This window comes from Oncorhynchus nerka, linkage group LG13, assembly GCF_034236695.1.
Source record: "Oncorhynchus nerka isolate Pitt River linkage group LG13, Oner_Uvic_2.0, whole genome shotgun sequence".
NCBI lineage: Eukaryota > Metazoa > Chordata > Actinopteri > Salmoniformes > Salmonidae > Oncorhynchus > Oncorhynchus nerka.
Genome location: NC_088408.1, coordinates 69,869,097 through 69,889,388, shown reverse-complemented (window position 1 = coordinate 69,889,388; position 20,292 = coordinate 69,869,097). Strand labels below are relative to the sequence as shown.

The 20,292-nt window shown below is 41.2% G+C and overlaps 1 protein-coding gene across 2 annotated transcripts in view; it reads left to right on the top strand.

The window, feature by feature from the left end:
* Positions 1-8,770: 8,770 nt before the first annotated feature.
* The window catches only part of LOC115140002 (dedicator of cytokinesis protein 5), a 31,495-nt gene continuing 19,973 nt past the window's right edge, over positions 8,771-20,292 (top strand). For both annotated transcript variants that reach the window (XM_029677974.2, XM_029677973.2), the window contains exon 1: positions 8,771-8,912. In XM_029677974.2, the coding sequence (XP_029533834.1) occupies positions 8,870-8,912 (43 nt within the window). In that variant the 5' untranslated portion in view covers positions 8,771-8,869. The remainder of the gene's footprint in view (positions 8,913-20,292) is intronic.

Here is a 20,292-nt window from a genome sequence, read left to right as displayed (position 1 = left end):
GCTCACTCTCCTTTACATCACTGGCCATAATTCAGAAGTTTTATGACTCAGCTAAGTTGGTGCTGCACCAAAGAATCTGGCCAAATGTCTACTGATGGAGGATGCCAGCAAAAAGCAATTCCATTAGAGAAACAAGAGAGGAAAATCCTACTGCATTAAATCTTGACAGAGGACGGTCCTGTTTTATTCCAGACACTCTTTTTGCACCACACTGGTGGCGGAAATGCACAGCCATTCATACACATACAGGAGCACTGTATGAATGCTAAATGATTACATACATACCATGGGCTATATGTGACTTGTTGCTATTCATATCAAGTTGAATTTTGTGGCTGTGTATCCCCAAGAAGGAGAACACTTGTTCTTTCAAGGATATCAGTTTTACTTGACAGGGACACAGAGAGGGTCTTAATTTCTGCAGTGGCTATAAATCTTCTGACTGTTTGGCTAAAGTTCCCTCTCTTTAGTGTCACTGTTATTCTGAGATGACATATGGTTTATTTACCATCATCACTCTCTCTTCACATTTTTATTCATTTTATTCTCCAAAACAGTCACAGAGACTTTTATTCCTTTGTAATATATGGCATAACCCACACTATGCTATTTACACCAACAATTGGACTACAATGCTACAGAGCTCTCAAAAGTTAAACTTAACAGCAGAACTGATGTCCTCTATGTTTGACCTTTGGCCCTGTTACATACAGTATTAGAAAGCCATCTCCCCAAAATCTGCAGCTGCCACCTCCCTCTTTTCCCCTCTGTAGTTTATTTGTCCTCAGCTCACCCTATCCTCTGCAGCTCCTCCCTCCAACCTTCCCTTTCTTCCTGAAACAAAAGAGTGAATGAGGAGACAGCATGCGTATCAAATTGATACCAGCACATATTCTCTGTATAAAAAAAGACAACAAAAAAGTGAAGTTAACAAGTTGGACTTAATGTGTATGTCATATAGCTACAAGGGTAATGTCCCAAAGCAAACATAACAACTCAAATCATCACCTGATTTGCTGTTGGGAAAACAATGTAAATATCAAAGTGTTGTACTGTGTATATACTGTACTACTCATAAGTATTTTAGCCTCCTTGGTTCACTGGAGAAATGCAGAAACATCCATGGGAGAAGGGATCATATAAGGGATCCCTGGTGAACTCATGATCTCATCTTTGAATAGATGGTTGGAGGACAAGAGTTGTTTATGATCGTCCTCTGATGCAGAGGCTCTACTCATCGCCACCTTGTTGACGAGTAAGGAACACACCAAACAGATCAAATCAAAATGTATTGGTCATGTGCGCCGAATACAACAGTGAAATACTTACTTACAGGCTCTAACCAATAGTGCGAAAAAAAGGTGTGTGTGTGTGTGTGTGTGTGTGTAAAGAAAGTAAAGAAATAAAACAACAGTAAAAAGACACTTGAAAATAACAGTAGCAGGGCTATATACAGACACAGGTTAGTCAGGCTTATTGAGGTAGTATGTACATGTAGGTATGGTGAAAGTGACTATGCATACATGATGAACAAAGAGTAGCAGTGGCGTAAAGAGGGATTGGCGGGTTGCGGGACACAATGCAGATAGCCTGGTTAGCGAATGTGCGGGAGCACTGGTTGGTCAGACCAATTGAGGTAGTATATACATGAATGTATAGTTAAAGTGACTATGCATATAAGATAAACAGAGAGTAGCAGCAGCATAAAAGAGGGGTTGGTTGGGGCACAATGCAAATAGTCTGGGTAACCATTTGGTTACCTGTTCAGGAGTCTTATGGCTTGGGGGTAAAAACGGTTGAGAAGCCTTTTGGTTCTAGACTTGGCACTCCGGTACCGCTTGCCATGTGGTAGTAGAGAGAACAGTCTATGACTGGGGTGACTGGGATCTTTGACAATGTTTAGGGCCTTCTTCTGACACCGCCTGGTGTAGAGGTCCTGGATGGCAGGCAGCTTATCCCCAGTGATGTACTGGGCCGTACACACCACCCTCTGAAGTGCCTTATGGTCGGAGGCCGAGCAATTGCCATACCAGGCAGTGATGCAACCGGTCAGGATGCCCTCAATGTTGCAGCTGTAGAACCTTTTGAGGATCTCAGGACCCATGCCAAATCTTTTTAGTTTTCTGAGGGGGAATAGGCTTTGTCGTGCCCTCTTCACAACTGTCTTGGTGTGTTTGGACCATTCTAGTATGTTGTTGATGTGGACATCAAGGAACTTGAAGCTCTCAACCTGCTCCGCTACAGCCCTGTCGATGAGAATGGGGGCGTGCTCGGTGCTCCTTTTCTTGTAGTCCACAATAATCTCCTTAGTCTTGGTTAGGTTGAGGGAGAAGTTGTTATTCTGGCACCAGAGGTCTCTTACCTCCTCCCTATAGGCTGTCTTGTCGTTGTCGGTGATCAGGCCTACCACTGTTTTGTCGTATGCAAACTTAATGATGGTGTTGGAGTCATGCCTGGCCATGCAATCATGGGTGAACAGGGAGTACAGGAGGGGACTGAGCACGCACCCCTGGGGAGATCCAGTGTTGAGGATCAGCGTGGCAGATGTGTTGCTACCTACCCTCACCACCTGGGGGCGGCCCGTCAGGAAGTCCAGGATCCAGTTGCAGATGGAGGTGTTTAGTCCCAGGTTCCTTAGCTTAGTGATGAGCTTTGAGGGTACTATGGTGTTGAATGCTGAGCTGTAGTCAATGAATAGCATTCTCACAATGGTGTTCCTTTTGTCCAGGTGGGAAAGGGCAGTGTGGAGTGCAATAGAGATTGCATCATCTGTGGATCTGTTCGGGTGGTATGCAAATTGAAGTGGGTCTAGGGTTTATGGGATAATGGTGTTGATGTGAGCCCTTACCAGCCTTTCAAAGCACTTCATGGCTACGGATGTGAGTGCTACGGGTCTGTAGTCATTTAGGCATGTTGCCTTTGTGTCCTTGGGCACAGGGACTATGGTGGTCTGCTTGAAACATGTTGGTATTACAGACTCAATCAGGGACATGTTGAAAATGTCAGTGAAGGCACCTGCCAGTTGGTCAGCACATGCCCGGTGCACACATCCTGGTAATCTATCTGGCCCCGCAGCCTTGTGTATGTTGACCTGTTTTAAAGGTCTTACTCACGTGGGCTATGGAGAGCATGATCACACAGTCATCCAGAACAGCTGATGTTCTCATGCATGCCTCAGTGTTGCTAGCCTCGAAGCGAACATAGAAGTGATTTAGCTCAGTGTTTGTAGCTCAGGCAGCCTTTACATCCCAGCACATCTTGCGGTTGGGCCTCTGACATGGAAAGAGAAGGGAAAACATGCTGCTTAAGACATACTGTAGTAGGACAACAGTTGACTTTTTCTCAAAATAACCATTAATCCATTTGGTAGACTGAATATGAAAACACCAGTATTTGAGTACTATTTATCTCTGCTCATAGTCATGCTTTCTCTCTAGGAGTGTATGATGCAATCTCATCTAACTAGAGCATTAGGTGAGAACAGGATGAAGAGGTTACAGGCAGTTCTGCTAATTAGAGTGTAGGGAGGACAAGACACACATGCCAGTCTGCTTGACTGATTCATCGACCCTATCGACACCAAACTGAGATGTTATGCTTATATAATGCTTACATAAAGCTTGCACCTGAGGTGATAGACTGTTCATGAAACAATCATACACAATGGTCTCTTGAGCCTAAATCTGTCTCTCATCAGCATTATTGAGATTTTAGGAATATCCCCTAATAATACCATGACTCAAGCACAGGAATGTTCTCTAAATAGAAGGTGTTTGACATAGAGATTGATAGAGAACTCTAGTGCCCAAAAGCATGTTTCAGCATGGGCAGCGCCATTGTGGACTTTCCCCATTTGAAGTAGTCAATTCCTAAAGGTTAAGGAAGAATCACATAATTCCATGCAGGTCATCAGGAGGGATCAGCCAATGAATTATACTTGTGAGTAAACATTCCATAACTGCAGGTGGCAGGAAATCGTCAAACTTGGCTTTATACCTTTTCAAACAGTATACTGCAGGTGGCAGTATACTCATCACTGTCAAACGATCCCTAAAACACTTCAGCGAGCAGGCCTTTCTAATCGACCTGGCCCGGGTATCCTGGAATGACATTGACCTCATCCCGTCAGTAAAGGATGCCTGGTTATTCTTTAAAGGTGCCTTCCTCACCATCTTAAATAAGAATGCTCTATTCAATGTTTGTTTTTTACCAGGAATAGATATAGCCCTTGGTTCACTCCAGACCTGTCTGCCCTTGACCAGCACAAAAACATCCTGTGGCGTTCTGCATTAGCATCGAATAGCCCCCGTGATATGCAACTTTTCAGGGAAGTTAGGAACAAATATACACAGGCAGTTAGGAAAGCTAAGGCTAGCTTTTTCAAACAGAAATTTGCATCCTGTAGCACAAACTCAAAAAAGTTCTGGGATACTGCAAAGTCCATGGAGAATAAGAGAACCTCTTCCCCGCTGCCCACTGCACTGAGGCTAGGAAACACTGACACTACCTATAAATCCACAATAATTGAGAATGTCAACAATTTCTCTATGGCTGGCCATGCTTTCCACCTGGCTAACCCTACCCCACTTCTCCTTCACCCAAATCCAGATAGCTGTTAGATGTTCTGAAAGAGCTGCAAAATCTGGGCTCCTACAAATCAGCCGGGCTAGACAATCTGGACCCTCTCTTTCTAAAATTATCTGCTGAACTTGTTGGAACCCCTATTACTAGCCTGTTCAACCTCTCTTTCGTATCGTCTGAGATTCACATAGATTGGAAAGCTGCCGCAGTCATCCCCTCTTCAAAGGGAGAGACACTCTAGAGTCTAGAGTCTAGACCCAAACTGCTACAGGCCTATATCTATTCTACCCTGCCTATCTAAGGTCTTTGAAAGCCAAGTTAACAAACAGATTACCAACCATTTCGAATCTCACCGTACCTTCTCCGCTATGCAATCTGGTTTCAGAGCTGGTCATGGGTGCACCTCAGCCACGCTCAAGGTTCTAAAAGATATCAAACTGCCATCGAAAAGAGACATTACTGTGCAGTCGTATTCATCAAACTGGCTAAGGCTTTCAACTCTGTCAATCACAACATTCTTATTGGCAGACTCAATAGCCTTGGTTTCTCAAATGATTGCCTCGCTTGGTTTACCAACTACTTCTCTGATAGAGTTCAGTATGTCAAATCGGAGGGCCTGTTGTCCGGACCTCTGGCAGTCTCTATGGGGGTGCCACAGGGTTCAATTCTTGGGCCGACTCTCTTCTCTGTATACATCAATGATGTTGCTCTTGCTGCTGGTGATTCTTTGATCCACCTCTACGCAGACGACACCATTCTGTATACCTCTGGCCCTTCGTTGGACACTGTGTTAACTAACCTCCAGATGAGCTTCAATGCCATACAACACTCCTTCCGTGGCCTCTGAAGCTGGAGACTCTTACCTCCCTCACTAGCTTTAAGCACCAGCTGTCAGAGCAGCTCACAGATCACTGCACCTGTAAATAGCCCACCCAATCTACCTCATCCCCACACTGTATTTATTTATTTATTTTGCTCCTTTGCACCCCAGTATCTCAACTTGCACATTCATCTTCTGCACATCCTACCATTTCAGTGTTTAATTGCTATATTGGAATTACTTTGCCACCATGGCCTATTTATTGCCTTACCTCTCTTATCCTACCTCATTTGCACATGCTGTACATTCTACTGTATTATTGATTGTATGCTTGTTTATTCCATGTATAACTCTGTGTTGTTGTATGTGTCAAACTGCTTTGCTTTATCTTGGTCAGGTCGCAGTTGCAAATGAGAACTTGTTCTCAACTAGCCTACCTGGTTAAATAAAGGTGAAATAAATAAAATAAAAAATAAAAGTTGTAGTAGAAGAAAATTGACTACTTAAAAATAGAAATGGCCTCACATATGCCATAGCAGAACCGATACAATGAAGAGTCCTTTATGATTCTCTATGGTGTTTGATAGTAGTTGTATACCACTTCCTGAGTTGTTGTTTTGCCGTTCAAGAAAAGTTATGTTGTAATAACAAAAGTCTGTCACATGATGGCAATATTGTGTTCCTTATTCACAGCTTGCAGAATTCCTTTTCATTTGACTGGTCTCTATGTCAAAGGATTTAAAAAAAAATATTAATACATTAAAGTAATCCATTTGTGGTTGAGATTATATTTGTGGAAGGTTATAACACGGCAAAAGTGTAAACCTGAATATGACTAGAGATCTTTACTCCATGCAAAGTAAGGCCTACAGTGAATCATAAACCTAAGAATACACAAATCACAAAAATGCTCGGATCAAACAAAACCATGTCAAATTATTCAAAAGTATTTAAGTACATAAACCGCTCAATATATACCCAAGTAAGTGGTCAAATCTTTTAATCACTTACAGGTGTAGGATCTTAATTTGACCAGTTTCTCAAAACAGGGAAATAATCCTTCAGTAACTGGAAATGTGAATTATTGTGTGGATTAGAATTCATAGTAATTTGTTGTAGGGGTTGATACATGTTTAGTTAGAGCAAATAAACTGAAATTTTAAAGAGAAAATTACACATTTTAGAAGCCTTTTTAAACCTTGAATGCAGTACGAGTTTGCATTTTCCCGCTGTGCAGAACATTTCCTGCAACAATGAGGTGATTAAATTATGATCCTGCACCTGTAGATGAAGCAGACAATGAGCAAGTAATTCAAAGAGAACAACATTCCCCAACATAAATAAACCTAAATGCTGTACTAATATACAATAACTGTCCCTAATACCTATATATTTATATGGTAGACGGTACAGTGTGTACAGTGTAATTACATTGTAGGTACCTTATCTGTATCTGATTTGTGTAGTTACATGTTAAAATGTTTATATGCATTAGCTACAGTAAACATTATTTTAACACCCAATTATTGTTTAAGATTATTTTTCTTTTGTTGTGACTTATTTTTGCAAATTCTTTGTATTGTGCATGCCACAAACATGGATAGCAGTTGTAAGTGCTATGCAAATGTATACCAAAACTGTACCAATCATTTCTCTACCACCAATCCGTTTTGGGAGAATCTACTTTTGAGGGCTGACTACTAAAGCCCTCTGCAGTTACCCTACTGTTTCGATGGGGGATATGACATTTTGCAGAATCAAATCAAGATATATTTTGTGATGGTTAGCAGAAACCAAATACTGTATAATGCAAAAAATGTCATAGCAATTGTCCTGGCCGAACCCGTGTGAAATTTACATGGGAACAATGACAGAGCAAAACGCACAGAGAAATCACCATAAAAATAGTGAGAGCTAAATCAAGCTGTCAAGGGGGAAAACTATGCAAATATTGGCTAATGGTTATTGACAGCAACATTTGGTTGTGCAGTGCTATCAGCAACACATTATGTGAAGACAAAAGGCTAAGTAGAATAACAGGCCGGATCCACTAAACAGCTGCATCGGTGAGGAGGGGGAGGGTGGGGCCCATTGTCTTACGGGGAGGCTGGGGCCCATTCATAAATAAAATATCACAATCAATGCATGTATTGATGCAAACTTACACAGATAAATGCATGAATGGTAACCTCAGACAGACTCATCCTCTAAAATACAAACACTGTGTGCACCTGCTGATGATCAAGTAGGCTACTGCAATCATTTTCCTCATGTTATTTAAAACACACACACACACGCACATCCTCTGACAGTGTCCACTGAGGCCTACATCGTTAACAAGAGGTCGATTCCTTACATTCCTGACCTTGAGGACACAAAGCAGTCAATGGTTGAATCACTTAAAATCAAAAAAGTAAAAATCATTTGAATCAAATAACATATGGTAACGTTAGGCCTATTGTAAAAAATAAATAAAAAGTCACCAGAATATGCTCTATATCAGGGAGGAAGGTAGTCTAGGGTTTAAGAGTGTTGGGCCAGTAACCGAAAGGTTGCTGTTTTGAATCCCCAAGCCAACTGGGTTAAAACGCTGTCAATGTGCCCTTGAGCAATGCACTGAACCCTAAATTGTTCCTGTAAGTCACTCGGGATAAGAGTGTCTGAAGGATGATTTTTGTTTGAGCGGACTGGAACATAATTATTATATTTTTTTACACTGCAAATTGACCACAACTAAGCACAAAAATAGATTGCATTTGAAAATAACAACAATGTCATACCTTGATTACATTGAGACATGATCACATATTATTTTTATTCGTGGGAATACTAGGGAAAAGACTTCCTAAACTAAACACATTTTTAACAGGTGATTTAAATAATAATAACAACATCCCCAAAATTCCTTGCAGTCCAGTTTTGGCCCATAGGCCGCCGATGGCTGACAAATATTATAGTACACTCATTGTCTGCATGGGTCTATACATGATACCTCTGCATTGTTACAGACCATTGCTCTCTCATGTCAGTCTAACTTTATCTCGTGACAAAAATGTTGCTCCGACAACGAAAAATGTTTTATACTTACTTCTGATTGTGGCTATCATACCTTATCTCAGTAATGTGCCCAGTTTTATTTTGCACAATGGACTCTCATGGTGAAAGGTATGGTGTCCTAATGTACACTATACACGGTGTAGTGTAAGTGAGTTTCTCTAATCACTTATTTGAAGTTTGGTTCTATTGTTACATTGTCGTTATGTTACATTTGCCACATTTGTTCAATTGAGTGATCTTTAGCCTACGCAACGAGGCGCGGCAACGCTTGCTGCTGGGTTCAATTGCATAGCCCTAGTTTTCTCCCCTCCCCCTTTTGAAGTCATGATGGCGAAACTGTAGTGTTCAGGACGAGAAGTGTCCCACCCGCACAGCAGTTCATCTATTTATTTATTTATCATTTTTACCGCAATGACCCGCTGGATTCCAACTAAAAAAGAGAAATATGGCGTTGGTAAGTTAGACAACTATGTCGTCTTGTTTACAATTGGGTTGTAATTCACACAGCAGTCTATTTACTAGTTGGCCAAGGCAATTAAACTTGGAAGTTATGTAGCTAGGAATCTTTAGGAAAAGGCGAAGTTAAGCTACTTTGACTGTCACACATGTAGTTTAGGAATCCCTGAAAGAAAGGGAATGTTGATTCGATGTGAATACGTTTGGTCAGGGTGTGCTCTCTACGTCCATACAGTAACAATCCGTAAATCGAGTGGTTTGATTCGAAAATGAGCCTTGCTTTACACGTCGTGCTAAAACTTTATTGCTGTCCATATACTGAAGCATACATGTAAGCCTATAGTTGGAAATGTGTAAGACATTGTGATTTTAGCCTATCATATATCATGAAAACAACCTAGGCGCATAGCCTACATGAGTCACTTTAGTTTAGGCATGCTGTGTGGAACGTTATGTGAATACACGCCCTCAAGGTAAATCAAAACTAATGGGGAACCATTTCAGAGAGTATGATGACGTCAGTAGGCCTATAATATCGCAATTGGGTACCTGTTGTTTTTGTATTTAACCAGTAAAAGTCCATTCAGATGGTCTCTTTTGCAAGCGAGACCAGGGCTGCGTTCAGTACGTTTTTACGTTCTGGATCGTTCAATTGAACATAAACGGTGCTGTAATGTACGACCAGTTGGAAAACGAGGAGGGGTTGGTTGGGGAACGGTATCAGCATGGCCACTGCCCTTTAAAAACGTCACTCATTGTTTCAAGCCACACCCACCCACACGTACCTCAAAAAAGTCTGTGTTCACGAACGTACAAGAAAGTTTTGTGGAAACGCACCTCTGGCCATGAAGGCAGCAGCAATCAAATCAAATTGTATTGATCGCACACTCATATTTATCAGATGTTATTGCGGGTGTAGCGAATTGCTTGTGTTCCTAGCTCCAATAGTGCAGTAATATCTAACAATACACATATCAAAAAGTAAAATCGTGGAATTAAGAAATATATACATATTAGGATGAGCAATGTCGGAGTGGCATTGACTAAAATACAGTAGAATAGAATACAGTATATACATATGAAATGAGTAAAGCATTATGTAAACATTATTATGTCAATGTATACAGGGCAGCAGCCTCTCAGGTGCAGGGTTGAGTAACCGGGTGGTAGCCGGCTAGTGATGGCTATTTATTAGTCTGATGGCCTTGAGATAGAAGCTGCTTTTCAGTCTCTCTGTCCCAGATTTAATGCACCTGTACTGAACTCGCCTTCCGGATGATAACGGGGTGAACAGGCTGCGGCTCGGGTGGTTGTCCTTGATGATTTTTTTTGCTCTTCCTGTGACATCGGGGGCTGTAGGTGTCCTGGAGGGCAGGCAGTGTGCCCCCGGTGATTTGTTGTGCAGACCGTTGCCTTACCAGGATGCTCTCAATTATGCATCTGTAAAAGTTTGTGAGGGTCTTAGGGGCAAAGCCACATTTCTTCAGCCTCCTGCGGTTGAAGAGGCGCTATTGCGCCTTCTTCACCACACTGTCTGTGTGGACCATTTCAGTTTGTCTGTGATGTGTATGCTGAGGAACTTGACGCTTTCCACTTTCTCCACTGCTGTCCCATCGATGTGGATAGGGGCGTGCTCACTCTGCTTTTTGCTGAAGTCCACGATCAGCTCCTTCGTTTTGTTGACGTTGAGGGAGAGGTTATTTTCCTGGCACCACTCCGCAAGGGCCCTCACCTCCTCCCTGTAGGCTGTCTCGTCATTGTGGGTAATCAGGTCTACTATGGTTGTGTCGTCTGCAAACTTGATGATTGAGTGTGGCCACACAGTCATGGGAGTACAGGAGGGGTCTGAGTACCCACCCTTAAGGGGCCCCTGTGTTGAGGATCAGTTAAGTGGAGGTGTTGTGTCCTACCTTCCCCACCTGGGGGCAGCCCATCAGGAAGTCCAGGACCCAGTTGCACAGGGTGGGGTTTAGACACAGGGCTCGAGCTTAATGATGAGCTTGGAGGGTACTATGGTGTTGAAGACTGAGCTATAGTCAATGAACAGCATTCTTACATAGGTATTCCTCTTGTCCAGGTGGGATAAGGCAGTGTGCAGTGCAATGGCGATTGCATTGTCTGTGGATCTATTGGGGCAGTAAACAAGTTGAAGTGGGTCTAGGGTGTCAGGTAAAGTAGAGGTGATATGATCCTTAACTAGCCTCAAAGCACTTCACAGAAGTGAGTGCTACGGCGTGATAGTCATTTAGCTCAGTTACCTTAGCTTTCTTGGGTACAGGAACAATGGTGGCTCTCTTGAAGCATGTGGGGACAGCAGACTGGGATAGGGAGAGATTGAATATGTCTGTAAACACTCCAGCCAGCTGGTCTGCACGTGCTCTGAGGAAGCAGTTAGGGACGCCATCTGGGCCGGCAGCCTTGCGAGGGTTAACACGTTTAAATGTCTTACTCACGTCGGCCACGGAGAAGGAGAACCCACAGTCCTTGGGAGCGGGCCGCGTCGATGGCACTGCATTATCCTCAAGTGGGCGAAGAAAGTGTTTAGTTTGTCTGGGAGCAAGACCTTGGTGTCAGCGATGTGGCTGGTTTTCCCTTTGTAATCTGTGATTATCTGTAGACCCTCTCACATACATCTCGTGTCTGAGCTGTTGAATTGCAACTCCACTTTGTCTCTGTACTGACGGTTTGCCTGTTTGATTGCCTTACAGAGGGAATAACTACACTGTTTGTATTCAACCATATTCCCAATCACCTTGCCATGGTTAAATGCGGTGGTTCGCGCTTTCAGTTTAGTGTGAATGCTGCCGTCTATCCACGGTTTCTGGTTTGGGTAGGTTTTAATAGTCATGGTGGGAACAATATCCGTCAATACACTTCCTGGTGAACTCAGTCACTGTGTCTGTGTATACATCAATGTTATTATCCGAGGCTACCCTAGTCCGCGTGATCAAAACCATCTTGAAGCATGAATTCCGATTGGTCAGACCAGCGTTGAATAGGCCTTAGCACAGGTACTACCTGTTTGAGTTTCTGCCTATAGGAAGGGAGGAGCAAAATGAAGTTGTGATCTGCCAAAGGGAGGGCGGGGGAGGGCCTTGTAGGCATCCCGGAAGAGAGAATAGCAGTGGTTGAGTGTTTTCCCTGTGCGAGAACTACAGTCAATGTGTTGATAGAACTTCGGTAGCGTTTTCCTCTAATTTGTTTTGTTAAAATCCCCAGCTACAATAAATGTTGCCTCATATGTGGTTTCCAGGATATGTGGTTTCCAGTTTGCATAAAGTCCAGTGTAGTTCCTTGAGGGCCATCGTGGTATCGGCTTGAGGGGGAATATACACGGCTGTGACTATAACCAAAGAGAATTCTCTTGGGAGGTAATATGGTCTGCATTTGATTGTGAGGTATTCTATGTCGGGTGAACAAAAGCACTTGAGTTTCTATACGTTATCACAATCACACCGCCCTTCTTCTTCCAGGAAAGTTCTTTATTCCTGTCTGTGTGATGTACTAAGAACACAGCTGGCTGTATGGACGGGGACAGTATATCCAGAGAGAGCCATGATTCTGTGAAACAGAGTACATTACAGTCCCTGATGTCTCTCTGGAAGGAGATCCCCGCCCTGAGCTCGTCTACTTTATTGTCCAGAGACTGAACATTAGCGAGTAATATACTCTGAAGCAGTGGATGGTGTGCACGCCTCCTGAGTCGGACTAGAAGTCCACTCCGAATACCTCTTCTCCGCCAGTGGCGTCTTGGAGCAGCCTCTGGGATAAGTTAAATTGCCCTAGGGGGTGAGAACAAAATATCAAATTTGGGAAAGTCATATTCCTGGTCATTGTGCTGGTGAGTTAACGCTGCTCTGATATCCGAAAGTTATTTTGGCTGTATGTAATAACACACAAAACGTTCTGGGCTAATAGTGTAAGAAATAACACACACAAAAACAAAATACTGCAAAGTTGCATAGGAGCTAGAAGCAAAGCTGCCATGTCTGTCGGCGCCATCTTTCAATCAACATTACACAATTTAAAAATGATATAATACAATCACAACAGCAACAACTCGATCCAACCTACAGGAAATATTAACACTCATCCTGAACAGAGTCTTGCACCATTTTTTTAAACACATTGAGGCTATGTTATTTGGTTGATATCACTGTATCAAGCAATAACACCATTCATAGATAAAAAATACATTTAAAAAAGTTACGTGGAAATGAATCACAATTTCATGTGGTTGTTTTTCCTTCATTGTTTACACAACATTGAGATGTGTAAATATAATAGGCCTACAGATTTCTGAATTTAGCAGGACAGAAAATAACCACAATCTCATAGAATGATTTAGGTCTCATGTACAGAATGTTAATTTTGTTCTGACACTAATTTGGGTTTCAACTTTGTTTGAACATGGATATTGGCATCATTCTAAAAAATAACAATATTCTAGTAAGGAATGCCCTTGACTTAGCTTGCCAACCCCCAAAGTAGATAGCATACCTCTGTGGAATGTTGTGTTCAAGTTCTTGTTCATCTTTTGCTATGTTTGGTAAAGACCACAGACATGTCATTGTCAAAGGGGGACTGCAGTCATACTTTGTATTGTTGCTGTTCCACTACATCCCCCCCATTTTGAATATGACAGATGACTCCATGCAACTGTGTATTGGTTTGCTCTTATTCGGGTAGATACCGTTTGAAACAGACACTACCTTTTAGTTGTGTTTGTGTAATGCTGATACAATCAGAACATCCATGAAGCTTGTTGTGTGTCAATTGCTGCTAAACCCTAGTAATATTTGAAAATAAGACATACCCCTCACTTATGGACTAGCCTAATGTCTGTGATACAATGTATTTCAAATGTAGTCGACCAATGTGTAATCGTCAAGATGGCAGTGATAGTGTAGAGGATGTCATTGCTATAAAATGAAAAGATTGACAATTTATTGATATAAATGCACTATCATCACTCATCAGAGCACACATGAATTCCATACAAACAAAGAGGTATAATGGGTTTGCACTCAAAAAGATGTTACATAAAGCTTACGTTATTATTCAATGTTTTAAATTATTTTCACTGCATCAGGGATAGTGTACATAGACGTTTTGGCTTTCCAGCCTTCTTCAGTGTGTCGGTACAATAAAAAATGTCTAAAGAGCATTTGCAAAGAACAGCAGATGGGCAGCAGTGCTTCTAATCAGGGTTGTCACTCATCTACCAATCAGGGATGTGGCATTTCTGGTCTACCTGTATATAAATTAGTCACAAAGAAATACAGAATTATAGGGTACGGGAGGGTGCACGAAGGGCAACTCCCAAATCAATCGCCCCAGGTTTCCGCTCACCAAAATACATTATATCAATTAATGAGATAGTCCACCACAAAGGACATCAGGCAAAGTCGTTCATAAATATGTGGGGCCAACTCATAAACAATACTTCAAATCTGATATGGACAGTGTTCTTCTATAACAGTCTGAATGTGGCTTCTAAGTCTTTGTTTAAACCGTGTGGAAAAATAGATTTTAATTTATATATCCACATGGCTTCGCTTTTAGAGTAATTTGTTGTCATTGTCACCTCTTCTACGTGGTGGATGAACTTTTTAGATCCCGCAGAAACGCAATTCTTTAATGGAATGATTTTGCTCCATGAAGTGTCTTGCAACTGGCGAGTTGATATCTTGACGTCTAATAGTGGATTTATGTTCTCCAAGATGTACTTTCAAGGTGCGGGATGTTTTTCCAATATAAATCTTATTACAAGAAGACTATAACATATAAATAACTAATTTTAGTAGTGCAAGTTCTACATGATTTTATCTCAAGTCTGAGGGCATACTAAATGAGAACATTTCCTTATGGTGCTACAAGAGGTACAAGCTCTGCAGGGGAAACATCCTTTTATGAAGGCCTCTTTTCTCTCTCTGACCACATCTGATCAAACCAATATGTTTGATAGATGTCTTGATCGTTTATAATTGAATAAAGGTGGATTCTGGAAGGCAGAATTTAAATATGAGTCTGATGATAATATGTGCCAGTGTTTCTTGACAATAGACTTGATGCCATTATGGCTATCATTGAAAGTAAGTATATAGTTTACAGAAAACAGTTTATTCTGTTTTTTGTTGGAATTTGTTAAGTAACTGGCTTCTGTTCAAGCTTTTAACTTGTTTTTTAGCTTAATCGAGCCAGGTATCGGGATAACCTCTCAAACGAAAATACTCAAGGAGAGAATTTGATTGTCTATCATATTCTTCCTCTGTCACAAATGCGACTCAGTCTATGACGTTGGCTTACTGGTAAACCTCTTTTTAGGGGAAGAGGGTGATAACTATCAGCTGTCAATATAATATTTTTATCTGTAGGTTTTCTGTGAACTGTAGTACTTAGAGATTGTCCCTTTAACAAGTACATCTAAGAAATGTATAGAGTTAATGTTATTTTCCATAATGAAGGAAATTGATTGTACTCTAGAGTAATTGTAGTTAAGATATTCATTTAATTTTGGAACCTGTCCAGATCATAAGGCAATCGTCTATATAGAGGATCCAATATTTAACATGATCTTTAAGGATTATTTACATAAATAAAATGCCATTTGAATTTCCTGACATGCATTTCAATCTGATTTGGTCAGATTATAGAGAGCCGGTAGGATTTTGACAAGGGGGTGTGTGTGTGTGTTTATATGTAACCTCAGCCAGGGATGTCACAGGTTGAGATGCAAAACAGTGTGAAGGAGCTGCACTGGTGAGCAGTGCTGAGGCACAGACAGTAGCGCTTAGCGGTAACAGTAGTGCTGCATCACAACATGCTTGGCGTGATTTTTAACCACGGGCAGATCTCTGCTGTTGCCAGGCATTTCTCTGGACACAGTCAGAACGATGTCAAGTTGGTGTCACTCTGCATGACCAGAGGGAGATGTCATTTCTTTGCTATTTTTTCTTTGCTATTGTTTCTGAGTTGGCAGAGGGAGTTTTAAAGTTGAACTGACAGCGTTTTAGCAACATGAAATGTTATTCAAGTCTGTTTATATACACCCCCAGGAAGAATGACACTTTTAAAAACATTTTCTGACAAGCGAGCACTTAGATATGGTAATTTTCACTTTTTCATAAATTCTTAGAACGTCTGGGAATTACGTATACTAAAGCATTTGTGAAAATTCTATGGAGGGAAAGCGTAAATAAAACCGAAAAAAGCCCATCTGTCTCATTCAGGACCGGAGTCTACTCAGACCCGTGCACCATAGCCAACCAGAGCTACAGTAGGCCTTTATGCAAACAAGTCATTTACCACACAGACCTGCCATCATTCACTTTGAACTGGACTGTGTGCTTACAGGCAGTTACAACAGCACGAATTTAGATCATTAGAACACATTCCCAAAAGCTACAACATACACCTGGATGGATTTCTGCAAATATGTCAATACCACGGAAGTCCTCTTACTTTTGGGACCATTGCAGTCATATTTATCAAACAGCCATAAAAAATAAAATAAACTGCTAACTGGCTGTAGTTGGCTAGCTACTTCCAGACACAAGACTATTTTACTCGCCCTAGCAGAGCTGGTTAGGCTGTTTACATGTTATCTAGAGCATTCTTGACTAACTATTAATTTTTTTGCCTACATTTACTGACACCGGTCATATTCAGCAAGTGTTGTGCGTTCGTAAATTCATCAGTTATTCCAGTTATTCTACGCTCTGGCACACTGATGAGGGTGCTCTGAAATCAGAGTAGATAGTCAGTGAATTTGCGTACGCAGAGAGATGCTAGCTGGATACGTCTTTCAAGTTATTGCTAGCTAACCAAATGACACCTGCATCTCTAGCTGTGTATAGTCGCCGAAAGACAAGGTGATAAACTTAGTCACTCACCCACTCCTCCTAGCAGTTGGTTAGCTAACGTAAGGCTCCGTGTTTTTAGCTTGCTACATAAATAGATACGCTAGCCTATTAGCCACGTTATGACTGACTTGTGATCATTGCTCTTGTTAGTTTGATTCTATTGACATTCACAGGTTTAGTTACATTCGTCCGTTTTTGTCCAAAATATTGAGTCATTGAAACTGAATCAGTGCATAGGGAATGGAGGCAGCAAACAATGTACCAGGCCAGCTGTGACTTACAACCAGATGGCAATATTTTTGTTGGACTACCAAGAAATGTAGTGGTGAATTATATTAATAATGCATTGAACTGCATCAATCCGTTCTACCAACATTGCCTTAGTGTACATGGAATGTTGAGTCAAATAGAACCCGTTTTTAAAACCTCTAAAGTTGGTTTTGTAGCATAAACTGGGAATTGTATCTTTTTTACTGATATTATGATTGCCTGTTTGTTATCTACAAAGTAGTTAAAACGCTGTCAGTTCCACTTGAACTACGAACAAGGAAATGTTTTGATGAGGTTTGATGCTATGCTGAATTATATTATTTACATCCTCAATAGGCCTTAATGGCACCACTCTGCTACAACATGACTAAGGCCTATCCGATCTAATTTGTATTGGCCTATGTAATGGTGATGAGCGATCTCAAATAATCTCAATGTTGACAAAGCCATACACAGCCAGGTGGATGTTTTTTCTTGTCTTGTTGATGATCTAGTCTGGATCCTTATTGTTAGTTGATATTAGGTTAGTTGTACCACTGCATTATCACTGTACAACTGCATGAAAAAATGAAAAAAGCGGTATTTGTACAAGGTCTTTCAAAAGAACATAGAAGATAAAGATCATCATAGTGGATATATAACTGTTCCAGATCTACATATTACATTAGTTCTCACAGAACAAAGAGCAGTGATGAAGAATAGGTAAATTTATCTTAATCTATGCCGACTCTGACATTGCTCATCCAAATATTTTATACATTCTTAATTCCTTTACTTTAGATTTTTGTGTATTGTTGTGCAATTGTTAGATATTACTTGTTAGATATTACTGCACTGTTGGAGCTAGAAACACAAGCATTTTGCTACACCAGCAATAACATCTGCTAAACACATGTATGTGACCAATACAATTTGATTTGATTTGAAGGGGAACTGCAAACAATTAATTGGGAAGGATACTTATGGGAAGGGAAGGATGCTTAAGGAAAGAAGGTATTCAGAGGTGTGCTGAGCTGAGCCAGTTGAAGCGTGCAGTGAGATCTAGCCTCCGGCAACAAGGATTATCACCATGCAAGTCAGGACAGAGCTCCTCACATTGTTCCTGTTATAGAGGGTAGATAATGCCGAGTACTAGGCTTTGAAAGTGTGTCTGCAAGTCATGACAAGGAAGTGTGTGTGCTCGGAGAGAGAGTCAGCGGGAGAGCAAGAGAGCATACTGTGCTTTGTGATTTGTCTCCCACTCGTGTCCTTCGGAAAAGAGGAGGAAGAGGGAACCGTCTCCAGGAAGACACTTAAGTTAACAAACTGAGGAGAATAGAGGGCAGGGCACTCTGCTGACCCAGTTGGCTGCAATATGCCCTGTATAAAGTGACCTTTAACCGTCAGTCTCCTTTGTGATTTAGAAATAAATAATACATGATGTTAAGCCCCTCCTCTCACGCCACCTCCCTCAGTGTGGATGTTGTAATAAACCTGCAGGGGAAAAATTCCACTTACTCCACCCAACACACAGCCTCAAGGAATGAAAAAGAACAGGAATAATGTTAATCATCTCTTTATTTAAAACGTGAGTTCAGGTTGAGTCCTAAAATCCTAATCATGAATACATGCACATACTGTACACTACCAGTCAAAAGGTTTTGAAAACCTACTCATTCAAGGTTTTTTCTTTATTCTTACTAATTTCTACATTGTAGATTAATAGTGAAGACATCAACACTATGAAATAATACATATGGAATCATGTAGAAACCAAAAAAGTGTTAAACAAATCAAAATATATTTTATATTTGAGATTCTTCAAAGTAGCCACCCTTTGCCTTGATGGCAGCTTTGCACACTCTTGGCATTCTCTCAACCATCTTCATGAGGTAGTCACCTGGAATGCATTTCAATTAACAGGTGTGCCTTCTTAAAAGTACATTTGTGGAATTTCTTTCCTTCTTAATGTGTTTGAGCCAATCAGTTGTGTTGTGACCAAGGTGGTGGCGGATACAGAATATAGCCCTATATGGTAAAATACTGTATTATGGCGAGAACAGCTCAAATAAGCAAAGATAAACGACAGTCCATCATTACTTTAAGACATGAAGGTCAATAAATTTGGAAAATTTCAAGAACTTTGAAAGTTTCTTCAAGTGCAGTCGGGCAAACCATCAAGCGCAAGCTCTATGATGAAACTGGCCCTCATGAGGACCGCCACAGGAAAGGCAGACCCAGAGTTACTTCTGCTGCAGAGGATAAGTTCATTAGAGTTACCAGTCTCAGAAATTGCAGCCCAAATAAATGCTTCACAGAGTTCAAGTAATAGACACATCTCAACATCAACTGTTCAGAGGAGACTGTGAATCAGGCCATCATGGCCGAATTTCTGCAAAGAAACCACTGTTAAAGGACTCCAATACTAAGAAGATACTTGCTTGGGTCAAGAAACACGAGCAATGGACATTAGACCAATGGATATTTGTCATTTGGAGTCCAAATTGAAGATTTTTGGTTCCAACCGCCATGTCTTTGTGAGATGCAGTGTGGATGAATGGATGATCTCCGCATGTTTATTTCCCACTGTGAAGCATGGAGGAGGAGGTGTTATGGTGTGGGGGTTCTTTGCTGGTGACACTGTCTGTGATTTCATTAGAATTCGAGGCACACTTAACCAGCATGGCTACCACAGCATTCTGCATCGATACGCTATCCCATCTGGTTTGCACTTAGTGGGACTACCATTTGTTTTTCAATAGGACAATGACCCAACACACCTCCAGGCTGTGTAAGGGCTATTTGACCAAGAAGGAGAGTGATGGAGTGCTGCATCAGATGACCTGGCCTCCAAAATCCCCCGATCTCAACCAATTGAGATGGTTTGGGGCTGAGTCGGACCGCAGAGTGAAGGAAAAGCAGCCAACAAGTGCTCAGCATATGTGGGAACTCCTTCAAGACTGTTGGGAAATCATTGCAGGTGAAGCTGGTTGAGAGAATGACAAGAGTGTGCAAAGCTGTCATCAAGGCAAAGGGTGGCTATTTGAAGAATCTCAAATATAAAATATATTTTGATTTGTTTAACACTTTTTTGGTTTCTACATGATTCCATATGTGTTATTTCATAGTTTTGATGTCTTCACTATTATTCTACAATGTAGAAAATAGTTTTAAAAAATAAAGAAAAACCCTTAAAAAGGTGTTCTAAAACTTCTGACCGGTAGTGTACATTTATTAGGATATAATTTAGAGTAAAATGAAGTT